Source organism: Scyliorhinus canicula, chromosome 2 (assembly GCF_902713615.1).
Source record: "Scyliorhinus canicula chromosome 2, sScyCan1.1, whole genome shotgun sequence".
Classification (NCBI taxonomy): Eukaryota; Metazoa; Chordata; class Chondrichthyes; order Carcharhiniformes; family Scyliorhinidae; genus Scyliorhinus; species Scyliorhinus canicula.
This window is the reverse complement of record NC_052147.1, coordinates 112,051,545-112,063,886: the sequence shown is the minus strand read 5'-3', so window position 1 is coordinate 112,063,886 and position 12,342 is coordinate 112,051,545. Positions and strand designations below refer to the sequence as shown.

General features: G+C 44.6%; 1 protein-coding gene across 3 annotated transcripts in view; it reads left to right on the top strand.

Annotated features, from left to right (window-relative positions):
* Positions 1-12,342, top strand: part of LOC119957194 (spectrin beta chain, non-erythrocytic 1-like) — a 277,530-nt gene that overhangs the window by 156,862 nt on the left and 108,326 nt on the right. For all 3 annotated transcript variants that reach the window (XM_038785009.1, XM_038785026.1, XM_038785016.1), the window contains 6 exons: positions 697-901; positions 2,507-2,881; positions 4,071-4,315; positions 5,860-5,998; positions 8,148-8,232; positions 9,905-10,101. In XM_038785009.1, coding sequence (XP_038640937.1) covers positions 697-901; positions 2,507-2,881; positions 4,071-4,315; positions 5,860-5,998; positions 8,148-8,232; positions 9,905-10,101 — 1,246 coding nt within the window. The remainder of the gene's footprint in view (positions 1-696; positions 902-2,506; positions 2,882-4,070; positions 4,316-5,859; positions 5,999-8,147; positions 8,233-9,904; positions 10,102-12,342) is intronic.

The following is a 12,342-nucleotide window of genomic DNA, read 5'->3' as shown; positions in this document are numbered from 1 at the left end:
GCAGTTGTTGGTCATGTCCATTCATTTTGTGCAAGTTCATCTGGAGATATCTCTTCCACTGTTGATCATCTTGGTGTGGACTTTCTCAACTTGAGGGCCCATATCACATGACACTAAATGGGGGAGGCGATGACATAGTAGTGCTGTTACTAAACAAGTAATCCAGAGACCCAGGGTAATTAATGCACTGGGGACAGGGGTCCAATTCCCACCAGGGCAGATGGTGAAATTTGAATTCGATATAAAGAAAAATCGCAGAATTTGTTTGCAAAGTCTAATGATCATCATGAGACCATAATTCTATGATGAAATTGCTGATTGTTGTAAAAACCCACCTGGTTCACTAATGTTCTGGAGGGAAGGAAATCTTACCTGGTCTGGCCTACATGTACCTTGAGACCCACAGTAATGTGGTGGACTCGTAACTGCCCTCAGTTCGAGGACACTTGGGTATAGGCAACAGAAGCCACATCCTATGAAAGAACTAAAAAAATCAAGAGCTGACAGATAACTTTCATCCCTTTCAATTCTCATTCTGCACCTTATGCTTCAAAAAGATTGAGTCTTCTTTGCCTCAAGTGCATTATGTTGCTCCACACACGGCAAGCTTACCTCCTTTGCATCCTCCAGCTCTCAGGATGTAAGTTACAAAACGTTGTTGGAATCAACTAGTAAACCGCCTGATTTGATTTCCAGTGAACAGGTAATTAGGCGACAGGGGCAGGTGGACAAGCTTTATGCAGGACTCAAAGATCTAGCAAATGAGCGGAATAAAAAGTTGGAGAATATGTACCACCTCTTCCAACTGAGCCGTGAGGTCACAGATCTGGAGCAGTGGATTGCAGAAAGAGATTTGGCAGCATCTTCACAGGAACTAGGACAAGACTACGACCAAGTCACAGTGAGTACTCATCAGTTGAGTGATTGCCAATATTTAAAAGTACTGTTGTCATAAAACCTTTTGGACAATGTCTTGCTTTTCAAACAGTTTTGTTTTCCTCGTACAATTTTTCCCCATGCAGTTTTAAGACCTAATGTGGGGCGGGATCTTCCCAAAAGGGAACAAAGTCCCGAGCGAGCGCATTTAGCTGCGTGTTTCCTGCAGTGCCGAGAAACACATGGTTATTCGACACAACTCGCTTTGAATAAGAAGCCTGAAGGGGGGACGTGTGGCCTCGGCCGCACGTAGCTCCGTCTTTTACAATGGGGGAGCTCCGCTTGCTGGAACGCGAGAGATTGGGACGGCATTTAAAAATGCAGTCCTGATTTCAGAGGCCCTGAAAAGAATCCCCGACCTCCCCTCACACGCCCCCTCCCACCATGTGGCCTGATCGTGTGCGCACAAAGAAATGCCAGCTTGTCACCTGGGCAGTGCCAACCTGGCACCTTGACAGTGCCCCTGCATGCTGGCAATGTCAGACTGGCACCCCAGGTGGCACAGCTAGGGGGTCAAGGCTGGCAGTGTCGGGGTAGGCAAGTGGGACCAACAGTGCCAGGGCAGGTAGGAGCCTCCAATCACCTTGGAGACTCCCCACAAGTTCAATTCCGTATGGTCCCTGTTTGCAGGGACCAGTACCAAACGGCACTCATCTGAGGTCCCCAGGCGAAGGGGTTGAATCCCAAAGCCTCAGGTACCTCGGGAATCTGAACATTACAGTAAGGCTTACTGCCTCGCTCTAATATGCAAATTTGCCAAAAAGTGATTCCACCCATTGTGGGCAGGATTCTCCTTGCAACGCCTCACGAGATTGCATTGAATCCCGCGAGTCATTGCGAACCGGGTAGATTCCGTCAGTGGGGTGTCCCGACTTTCAGCGGCCACGCTGCAGCGCAGCGAGCTGCTTTTCTGGCGCAGTGTGGCCAGAGGATCCCGCCTGTGGTTTTATTTTAGTTTACCTTCTGGTTTTTGGTTTGTAGGTGAAGTTTGCGTGGACTTTAGAAATATCAGACATAGGAGCAAGAGTAGGCCATTTGGCACTTCGAGTCTGTTCTGCCAGTCGATAAGATCATGCACTTCAGATCGTGGTCGTGGTCTCAACTCCACTTTCCTGTCTGCCCACCATAACCCTGGACCTCTGTCAGTCAAAAATCTGTCTAATTTAGCCTTGAATATATTCAATAGCCCAGCCCCCACTGCTTTCTAATGGAGAGAATTCCACAGATTAATGACCCTCTTGAGAGAAAAAGTTATCTTCATTTCCATCTTGAAAGGGAGACCTCTGATTCTTAAACTGGGTCCTGTGGTTCTAGTCTCCCCACAAGTGGAAACATCCTCCCGGTACCAACCCAATCAAGTCTCCTCAGCATCTTATGTGTTTCAATAAGTCATCTCTCATTCTTCTCAACTCCAATGCGTATAAGCCCAACCTTCTCTCATAAGATAAGACCTATGTCCCAGGAATGGGTCTGGTGAACTTTTTCTGAACTGCGTCTTGTGCAAATACGTCCTTTTTTTCAAGTGACAGTACCAAACACCAATTCACCAGGTTTTGCTTTACTTTTGTAGTTGCTGAGGGAAAAGTTCCGTGAGTTCGCCCGGGAGACGGGAACAATTGGTCAGGAAAGAGTGGACAGCGTGAATGCGCTGATCGATGACCTCATTGACTCCGGTCACTCGGAAGCGGCTGATATTGCAGAATGGAAGGACAGCTTGAACGAGGCCTGGGCTGACCTCTTAGAACTGATAGACACTCGTGCACAGCTGCTGGCTGCCTCCTACGAGCTCCACAAATACTTCTATGATGGCAAAGAGCTCCTGAGCTTGATCCAGGAAAAGCATAAGGAGCTGCCAGAGGATTTGGGACGTGATGCAAACACAGCAGAGTCTTTCCACAGAATGCACAATGCATTCGAACGAGACATTCATTCCCTTGGAATACAGGTACTGTACAAGGTCACCAATGGAAATTTGAGTGCAAGAAAATAGTAACTAACATAACCACAACAAACAGATGCAAATTTCTCTGGGATGCAGTGCATGAGTAATTTTAGGTATGACGCACGCTAAGTGTAACATGGAAAGAAGTCGTCATTTTGGACCTATGCTTCCAAAGATTTTCAGTATTTGAGGGTCTGCTCAACTCACGTCAAAGTCTGTTGCAGACAAATTGACAGTGATTGGTTACTGTGACTCATCAACAGCTACATTTAAAAAAAATCATGAAACTACCAGGATGCTAGAAAGCAAACTTTAATAAAATAAAATTCCAATTAAGGGGCAATTTAGCGTGGCCAATTCACCTACCCTGCCCTGCACATCTTTGGGTTGTGGGGGTGAGACCCACGTAGACATGGGGATAATGTGCAAATTCCACACAGACAGTGACCCAGGGCCAGGATCGAACCCGTGGTGCCGTGAGACAGCAGTGCTAACCACTGCTAGGTGCCACCGTACCACCTAGAAAAGAAACTTGTTGGCCGTTTCAATTTTGCAATTCCTGTATTGTAACATTATACTAAAGTCTTGTACACCTGGTGGTAGTAAGTCACACAATGTAACTGTTCCGCTAGACTTTGTTTCTCCATTAATTCTATATTTTTTCTGATGTCTCATCCATGTTGATTTAAAATCTGGCAAAATATTATTCTTTAATTATCATGCCCAAAGGTTTTACTACTTGTTTTTTTTCATTAAGTCCTAGGATCTGTTAATTTGTGATTTATAAACTGGTTGTAGATCCTGAATAATAAGCTTTCATTGGACCCCCTTGCAAACCATGTGGCACCTCACCAACGATCAAAGTCTGAATTTAGTGTCATTTGAAGAACACGTTATTGTGATTGGTATTATTCTTGCATTTTAAAGTGAGTGGAATTGAACAAAATTCGTCCAGAATTTTGGCAATTGCAAGTGAAAACTTAATTACCGATTTAAAAGAACGACATGTTAGCCAAGATCTTCCCTCCTCATTCTCAGATGGGATTTGCTGGTACCTCTGAGAGTGAATGACTCTGGAACACCAAATCTTCAGTTCCCGCCTCGCAACGGGAGAATCCCGCCCGTAGAGTCACAACTCATTCCTCTTCTTTGTTTCCTTCCTGGATAAGGAAATTAATTTTCTCGTTAACAGGTGCAGCAGTTCCAAGATGACGCCGGTCGTTTGCAGACCGCATATGCAGGGGATAAAGCTGCCGCCATCCTGAAACAAGAGCAGGAGGTGGTTGAGGCTTGGAAGGCACTTCTGGACGCTTGCGACGGTCGGCGTACCCAGTTAGTCGACACTGCTGATAAATTCCGCTTCTTCAGTATGGTGCGCGATTTGATGTCCTGGATGGAGAGTATTATTAGGCAGATTGAAACAGAAGAAAAGCCACGGTAATTTAGAATTTATTTTTCTGGGTAGTACAGATATTGATTATTGTTGAAAAGAAAGACTCGTTGCTGAAGGTTTTCATGTTCAGGTTGACAGTAGAAAAACTATAAACTAAAGCAGTGTTACTGAACACATGGTAATATTTTCCAAGCTTCTTTGCTTCTTAATTTATAAAGCTTTTGGTTTATTAGCTGACAACTGAGGATGGATTATAATAATGACTGTGTTTCCCCTTAGTTGCGATTTTCCCAGTCATATGAGTCTGTTACCCAACACGCCAGTAAAAGTAATATGTTCTTATTCATAAAGCAGTTGGGCGGCACGGCAGCACAGTGGTTAGCACTGGGTCCTATTGAACAAAACTTGTTCAATCCTGGAGATAGGACACAAGCCTAGGTTCCATTCCTGGCTTGGGTCACTGTCTGTGCGGAGTCTGCATGTTCTCCCTGTGTCTGCGTGGGTTTCCTCCGGGTGCTCCGGTTTTCTCCCACAAGTCCTGAAAGACGTACTGTTAGGTCATTTGGACATTCTGAATTCTCCCTCTGTGTACCCGAACAGGTGCCGTAATGTGGCAACGAGGGGCTTTTCACAGTATCTTCATTGCAGTGTTAATGTAAGCCTACTTGTGACCATAATAAAGATTATTATTAACCATTTAAATTATTTTATAGGGCTGGATTTTATGGGGTGCCATAATCCCTGACTAAAAAGTTTCTGGGGAGCCCGCCTGGGTGAAGTACAGCCTCCTTGCCATCATTTAGAAGTCAGTTAGTTGTTAATGGGCTGGAGCTGGAATTTCCACCCCTTGTGGACAAGACACCCCAGCTCGGAGAGGTGCCGGCCACTCGGAAGCCTGACAGTTCTACAGTCTAAGCAGTGCCAGGCAAGAACGGGCCACTGTCGGGACTACAGGCAGTCCCCAATGAAAATCATTGATTGGCCACCGAAGAGCCTCAAGAGGCAAAGGGTTGACAGAATGCCCAAAACCTTCACTGCCCCATGCAAAATTTCATGCAGGCCGGGGGCAGGCAGGTAGGCAGCTGGAAGGCAATGCATTTGATTTTACAAGACACCCCGAATTCTAGCCTTCACACCCGCCAGCAACAAAGAGTTAAATCCAACCCATCGAGTTATATAGCATGCATGGTATGGATCACCAGGCACAAACCACCAGGGCAATACTTGTTCAATCCTGGAGATAGGACATAAGCCTTGAATTGATTTCCCTGTGGCTAATACCTCACATGATATATACTGCTAAAGGTTTTGAGGCTGTTTTTAAATTATCATGCTAGCATTCCAGTGGCCTACTTCTAAATAATACTTGAAGATGTGTGCTGATGGGTTAACAATTGAGATTGACGTTAAGTTCTTACCCAATTCTGTGAAATAATAGTCAGTAAATGAACATACCAGTTTTGCGCTTTTCAAAAAAATTATTTGTTTTGTCTGAGGTACCAGGAAACCAATGATTCACACAACTGGTTGTTCTACATCTTTTCTTCTGAAATTAAACATCGTGATCAATTGTTGTGTTTATCGGTAGAGATGTCTCTTCTGTGGAACTATTGATGAAGTACCACCAGGGAATCCGAGCAGAGATTGATGCGAGGAACAGAAATTTCACTTCCTGCATTGACCTGGGCAAGACGATGTTGGCCCGCAACCATCACGCTTCTGAGGAGGTGCGAAAGATGTTTCCATGGTTCAATGTGCTTGTCCTGGTTTGGTGCATTGATTATTTCGCATCTAACTTACTTCTTTTAGAAGTCAAATAAAATGCATCCCATGTAGCTATATACATTGTATAACTCAGTGGGAATTCTCACCTCATTGTTATTTTACTTAAATTGTCCGGTGAAAGATATATGTGCAAAAATAATGGGCGAATTCTCCGCAACACCCGACGCAGTCGTGAAACCAGGAGTGTTGGAGGCCTCTCCTCGCCCCCTATTCTTCACCCCCCCTCCCCCGGGGGGGGGCTAGGAGCGGCGTGCCATAAATCTCGGCCGCCGGGCCATGACACTGGCGTCAAGGTCCGGCGCGCTGAGAATGACGCAGCTGGCGGCGCCGAATGATGTCAGCCGCGCATGCGCAGGTTGGCCGCCGCCAAACCGCGCATGCGCGGTTGCCATCTTCCCCTCCGCTGCCCCGCAAGATGTGGCGGCTTGATCTTGCGGGGCGGCGGAGGGAAAGAGTGCGTCTCTTGGAGACGCCGGCCGGATGATCGGTGGGCACTGATCGCGGGCCAGTCCCCTCCCGAGCACGGCTGTGATGCTCAATCCCCTCTCTGCCCCCCTCAAGCCACAAACGCACCTTTGGCGCGCTGTTCACGCCGGCAGCGACCAGGTGTGGTTGCTGCCGGCGTAAACAGGTCGGGAACGGCAGGCCGCTCGGCCCATCTGGGCCGGAGAATCGCAAGTCGCTGTGAAAAATGGCGACCCACGATTCTCTGAGCGGCGTGTCGCATTTTGCGACACGCCATTTTGGGGGGGTGGGAGAATCGTGGGGGGGGCCAGAGTGGCCCTCCCGCAATTCTCCCACCCGGCCTGGGCAGCGGAGAATCGCGCCCAATATCTTTGTTTGCAGCCAAATAGAAAAATAAGTTGCATGCAGGATAGTGCAGCCTGAAATGTGCGGATGTATAAGTTTCTCCCTGGTGATTTATTTTTCTTGTCTGCATCTCATCTGTCTATCAGAAAGTCGAGCAGCAATGTTCCCGTGATGCTGGTAATTTTTCCAATCCGCAAAGGTGGTTAGTACGCTGGTGCACATGGAAAGAACTGAGGATGTAGTCTCCTATATAATATAGTGATTGTGTAATCTGCAGTATAACAAATATATGAAACACATGGGCTGACTTGTGCTATGTGCAAGTTGATATGTAGGCTAAAGTGTTATATCAAGAGGCCAACACATAACATGTACTATATTTAGGATAACGCATATGTTATGTCATGCTATGTAGGTTGATCACTTATTCTAATATGCTTAATATGGCTCAAAACCAAATTTGATTCGGTTCACTGCTAAAGGCACTATGTAAGTGCCTGTGGTTATGGGTTAATAGGTTAAAAACACACAGGAATGAGACAATGGCAACAGCACATCAAGTGTTCTAACTCCCAAACTGAATCCAATTGCATTGAGACTTCCACTCGTGTCTTGTTTCAGTACCTTAGCTGATTATTCTATTTATCACCCCCTTTTTTTGATTGAATCATGTCTTATTCGGTATCAAAACAATGTATATTTATAAAATTAGAGCATATATCTGATATTGAAACTGGTAAATATCTCATTCATCTAGAGTAGTCTTATAATATCTACAGAGTACATAGTATTTTTCTTTTAACTAAGAAATTCAATGTGTCACGTTCAAATCATGTATTACAGTGGCAGGAAATGGATGGGATGCATGTGAAAGTACTGGCATATAACTGCTCGGGTAGTGAAATAGATCATTACTGCAGATAACTTAGTGACTCTTCTCCACCCCTCCCCACCCATCTGCCCCCAACAGACCCACAAAGGCAGAATTCATAGGTAGTCTTGTTTCTGGTAAGGTACCACAGATTCCATTTCTGGTTTGTTCAAAAAGGATGTTGACGTTACTTTTCCATGTATATTTTACCGCCTGAAGCTGGTGGATGTGTGCTTTTCAGCTGTAATATACACTGAACTGTACAAGTTACACAAATACAAACAGTAGTCCATTAGTCAGAACAGTTATAATCGTACACTCCAGTATAATTCTCATCCAAGACCACCTTCAAAGCAAAATTGAAAATGCCAAAATGTGCTATTGATGTTTACAAATTGTTATCTTTTTAGATTAAAGAAAAGCTGGTACAGCTGACGGAGAAGAGAAAATCAATGATGGATAAATGGGATGATCGCTGGTACTGGTTACGTCTTTGTAAGTGAAATGCTATCCATGCATTTGACTTTTCTATGCCCTTCAGCGCAGTATTGAGAGAATGTCACGATGTCGGGTGTGCTGTCTTTCAGATGAGATGGTGTCTCTGTCCCCTCGAGTGTGCATAATGGATCCTATGATACCATTTTGTAAAATGGCAGGCAGCATTTCCCCAGTATCCTGCCCAATAGATATCCCCCAACAACATGACAAAATAATTCTCTTTGTGGAAATGGTCTGTGGTGTTTCCCTAAATTACAACAGTACTTTATTGTCTTTGTACTGAAGGAAGCTGAATTTAATATTTTCACAGGTCTCACTGACTTCAGCCTCATTTGAAGCTCATACTGTAATATGCGACTCTTGAATGTTTTTATCAGTTGCAGCCAGCTGTTGCAGACCAAAAGCATTCTCACCTCAGCAAACACTCACAGCAATTGGAACAACCCACAGTATGGGTGAATTTGAAAGCAGCCCATCTGAGGAGCCGTTTCTTATGAGACATGTTGCTGGGGCAACTGTGCACATTCATATATAGTGCCGTGCAAGCTGTAACACATGTCAACTAGACGTGATATGACGCCAAAGAGATTGTACAAACACGAGGGAGACTAACTTTTACCCAATATGTATTCTGTATACAAGGCAGCAAATGCTATACTGGGGATGCAGTGGCATTGTGATATTGTCACTGGGTTAGCAATCCAGTGACTCATGGTAATACTCTGGGTGTGAATCCTTCCATGGCAGCTGGTGAAATTTGAATTCAGTCAAACAAATTACGGAATTGAAAGTCTAAAGATGACCATGAAACCATTGGGTGGGATTTTCTTTGCACCCCCCCACCCCACTGCTGTGTTTTCCAGTGACATTGGCTGCCAGTGGGGTCTTCCGGTCCCGTTGACGTCTATGGCGTTTTGCGTGACTCACTCGTCCTACCACCGGGAAACCCAACGCAGGGGGTAGCCTTTGGGGGAACTGGAAGATCCTGCCAGCAGGAAAGGCTGTGAAAATCCCGTGCATTCTCAATTGTTGTAAAAACCCATCTGGTTCACTGATGTCCTTCAGGGAAGGAAACCTGCTCTCCTTATCCGGTCTGGTCTACATCTAAATCCAAATCCACAGCAATGTGGTTGACTCTTAAATTTCTTCTGAAATGGCCCAGGAAGCCACTCAGTTCAAGGGCAGTAAGGGATGGATAAAAAATCCTGGCTTTGCCAGCTATGCCAAAATCCCATGACTCGATTTGTAAAAATCATGCGATGGCAGACCTATGATAAATTAGCCTTTGAATCTGTCTTAGACGTCGGGTAAAGGGGGGGAGGACATGCTTTAATTTAAATAATTGAATTACTTTGGGGGGGGGGGCAAATTAAAAATAAGCCTTGCAATAATGCAATTAAAGTGAAGCAAATAACTGGATTTAAAATAGATTTAATTTTCACTTGTTTAGCTTTTTAGCATCCATTCGTACCACAAGATGGCACCGACTCACAGAACTGAATTAGTGGCTGTGAAAATCATTCCCGACGTCAGGTTACTGCATGAGTAAAGTTCTGACTGATGCCTAGATATTTCTAATAACCTAAACAGTACAAAATCAAAATGTGCGTCTTTTTGCCCACGGTAACTGATTAAAACTTTGCACTATTCTGTTTTCCTTCTTTTCCAGTGCTGGAAGTGTGTCAGTTTGCAAGGGACGCTTCCGTTGCTGAAGCATGGCTGATCAGTCAGGAATCCTACCTTAACAGCCGTGATGTGGGTAATAACGTGGGTGAAGTTGAAAAACTGATCAAGAGACATGAGGCATTTGAGAAGTCAACAGCCACTTGGGACGAGAGGTTTTCTGCATTGGAGAGACTTACCACTGTAAGTAAAAACAAAGAGAATGGTCCAACTTAACCAACGAACACATATCTATCTTGATCAGGCTGACGATTCATTAATATCAAGCCAGACAGTTCATTCGAAACTCTTATTGTTAAGTAAGACTTTTGAAAGTGAGAACTTCCACTGGACACAAGACTTTGAAAAGCACTGCGATTTATTCTTTGGATTGTACTGCAGTAGACACATTTTTGCATTTATTTTACAACTAATGTTTGTTCATAAACTTCTAAAACCCCAGCTGACATCAAGTAATCACTTTTTTCCTTACATTTTGGAGGTGTCCAAACTGGGGACCTCACCTCAATGTTACCTATGTGAACTGCAGGAATGAAGTTGAAATTATTTGTGGTTTGTTATTCAATGGTTGATTTATGGCTTAGTTCGCTGCTTGTCATCAGTATTGTTTGAAATTTACAACCCCTATATCAGTGATTTTTAATGCATAATGTAGCTGCTGATGGTTTGTTGGATGTGACCCTGTCTCTGAATGATCTGCTCAATATTATTATATTTTTGTTCCTCGTGAGGTAATGCTTGATATTGGGTTGAACCCTCTCCAGGACAGCAAGTACCAGGCCCAGAGCTTGTCGGGCAGCTTGACTAGTTCAGTTGGTAGAGCATGGGACTTTTAATCCCAGGGTCGTGGGTTTGAGCCACATGCTGTGATTCATTCTCGTGCTCCTAATTCATATGTTTGTATCTTGAGCAATAATGGGAGTGAAATGTTATCGAGGGTAGGAGGAATGTGGGGCTGAGGTTACAATCCAATCAGCCATGATCTTATTGAATGGCAGGACGAGGGGTCTACACCTCCTAATTTGTGTGTCTGTCATGTAGGCAATTGTTTCTTTTTGTCGAGTGTAGGTTGTCTTTCAATATAATAATGGTTTCAACTTTTAAAAAAATAGCTATTAGTTTACTTTTATGACTGAGCAGTCATCCACAAAAATATTTGGTCATGTGAACAGAGGCTAATAGCCAACCCAGCACGTGGAACAAAATGTGGTACAAATATTCTAATAGATTAGAGTCCTCAAATTTTTAAAGATTCATTTGTTAATTATTCAACTTTTTGCAAAGTTTCAGCATGAATTATCTTCAATGAGAATATCTTCTGGAAATGGGTGAATAATTAAGTTTATGCTTGTGGGCATGCATAATATGGACCCTATTTGGCAGCTGTTTCATAACTCGCCATTCACTATTCTAGCCTCTTGACATGCTATTTAGTTAACACATCATGTGGCGCAATCACTTCTTCTCGGTCTGATCCACCTTTTCATCATCTCCGACCAACTGGTTTCAGATTCAGGATAGATCCAAACACTTAATTGTGAACTAAAGCTAGAAAATGCTGGAACTGCTCAGCAGGATTGGCAGCATCTGTGGAGAGAGAAACAGGGGGCGGGATTTTCCGTGTGTCTCGTGGTTGTGATGGAGGCAACCTGCCATTTGCCGGTGACTGGATATTCTGGTCTTGCCATTGTCAACCGGGTTCCCTGTTGAATACGCCCCCCGTCGACGGGAAAGCTGCGGTGGGGATGCGCCATTGGTGGGACTGGAAACACCCGCCAGCGTGAACAGTGGGAAAGGTCCAACCAAGAGTAACATTGCAGATCAAGGACCTTCTATCAGAATTATGAAAAGCTTTGAATGAAGGGTGGGTAGGTGTGGTGATATAACCACTGTAGATATGTGTACTTGCAGTAGGGGGATGTATGTCTCTACCTGTAGTACAGGTTCCTCCGGTAAGCCCCTGCTGGCTAGCTCCGCCCACAGGGAGCTTGTGTATAAATATGCGTGTGAGTCACTGATTTCCTATTCTACAGCTGCGGCCGGAGGAATAGCATCACACAGCAATAAAGCCTTGATTGTACATGTCTCTCGTCTTTGTGTGCAATTGTTAGCGCCACAATTTATTGCTGTGTGATTTTCCGTACACCATGGACATCAGGATTAAACCTGACCGTCTGCAGCTGGATTCGCAGTCGCCTCACGCCAGGAAAGACTTTGTTCACTGGCTTGCAGTCTTCGAGGCCTACATCTCTTCAGCGGACCCTCCCCCGACAGAGGCTCAAAAAAGACAACTCCTGTATTCAAGACTTAGCTCCAGTGTCTTTCTGCTAATTCGAGATGCGCCTGACTACGCCAGAGCTATGGAACTGCTCAAGGAGAACTATGCACAGTCGACGAACACCCTGTTTGCGAGGCATCTACTCT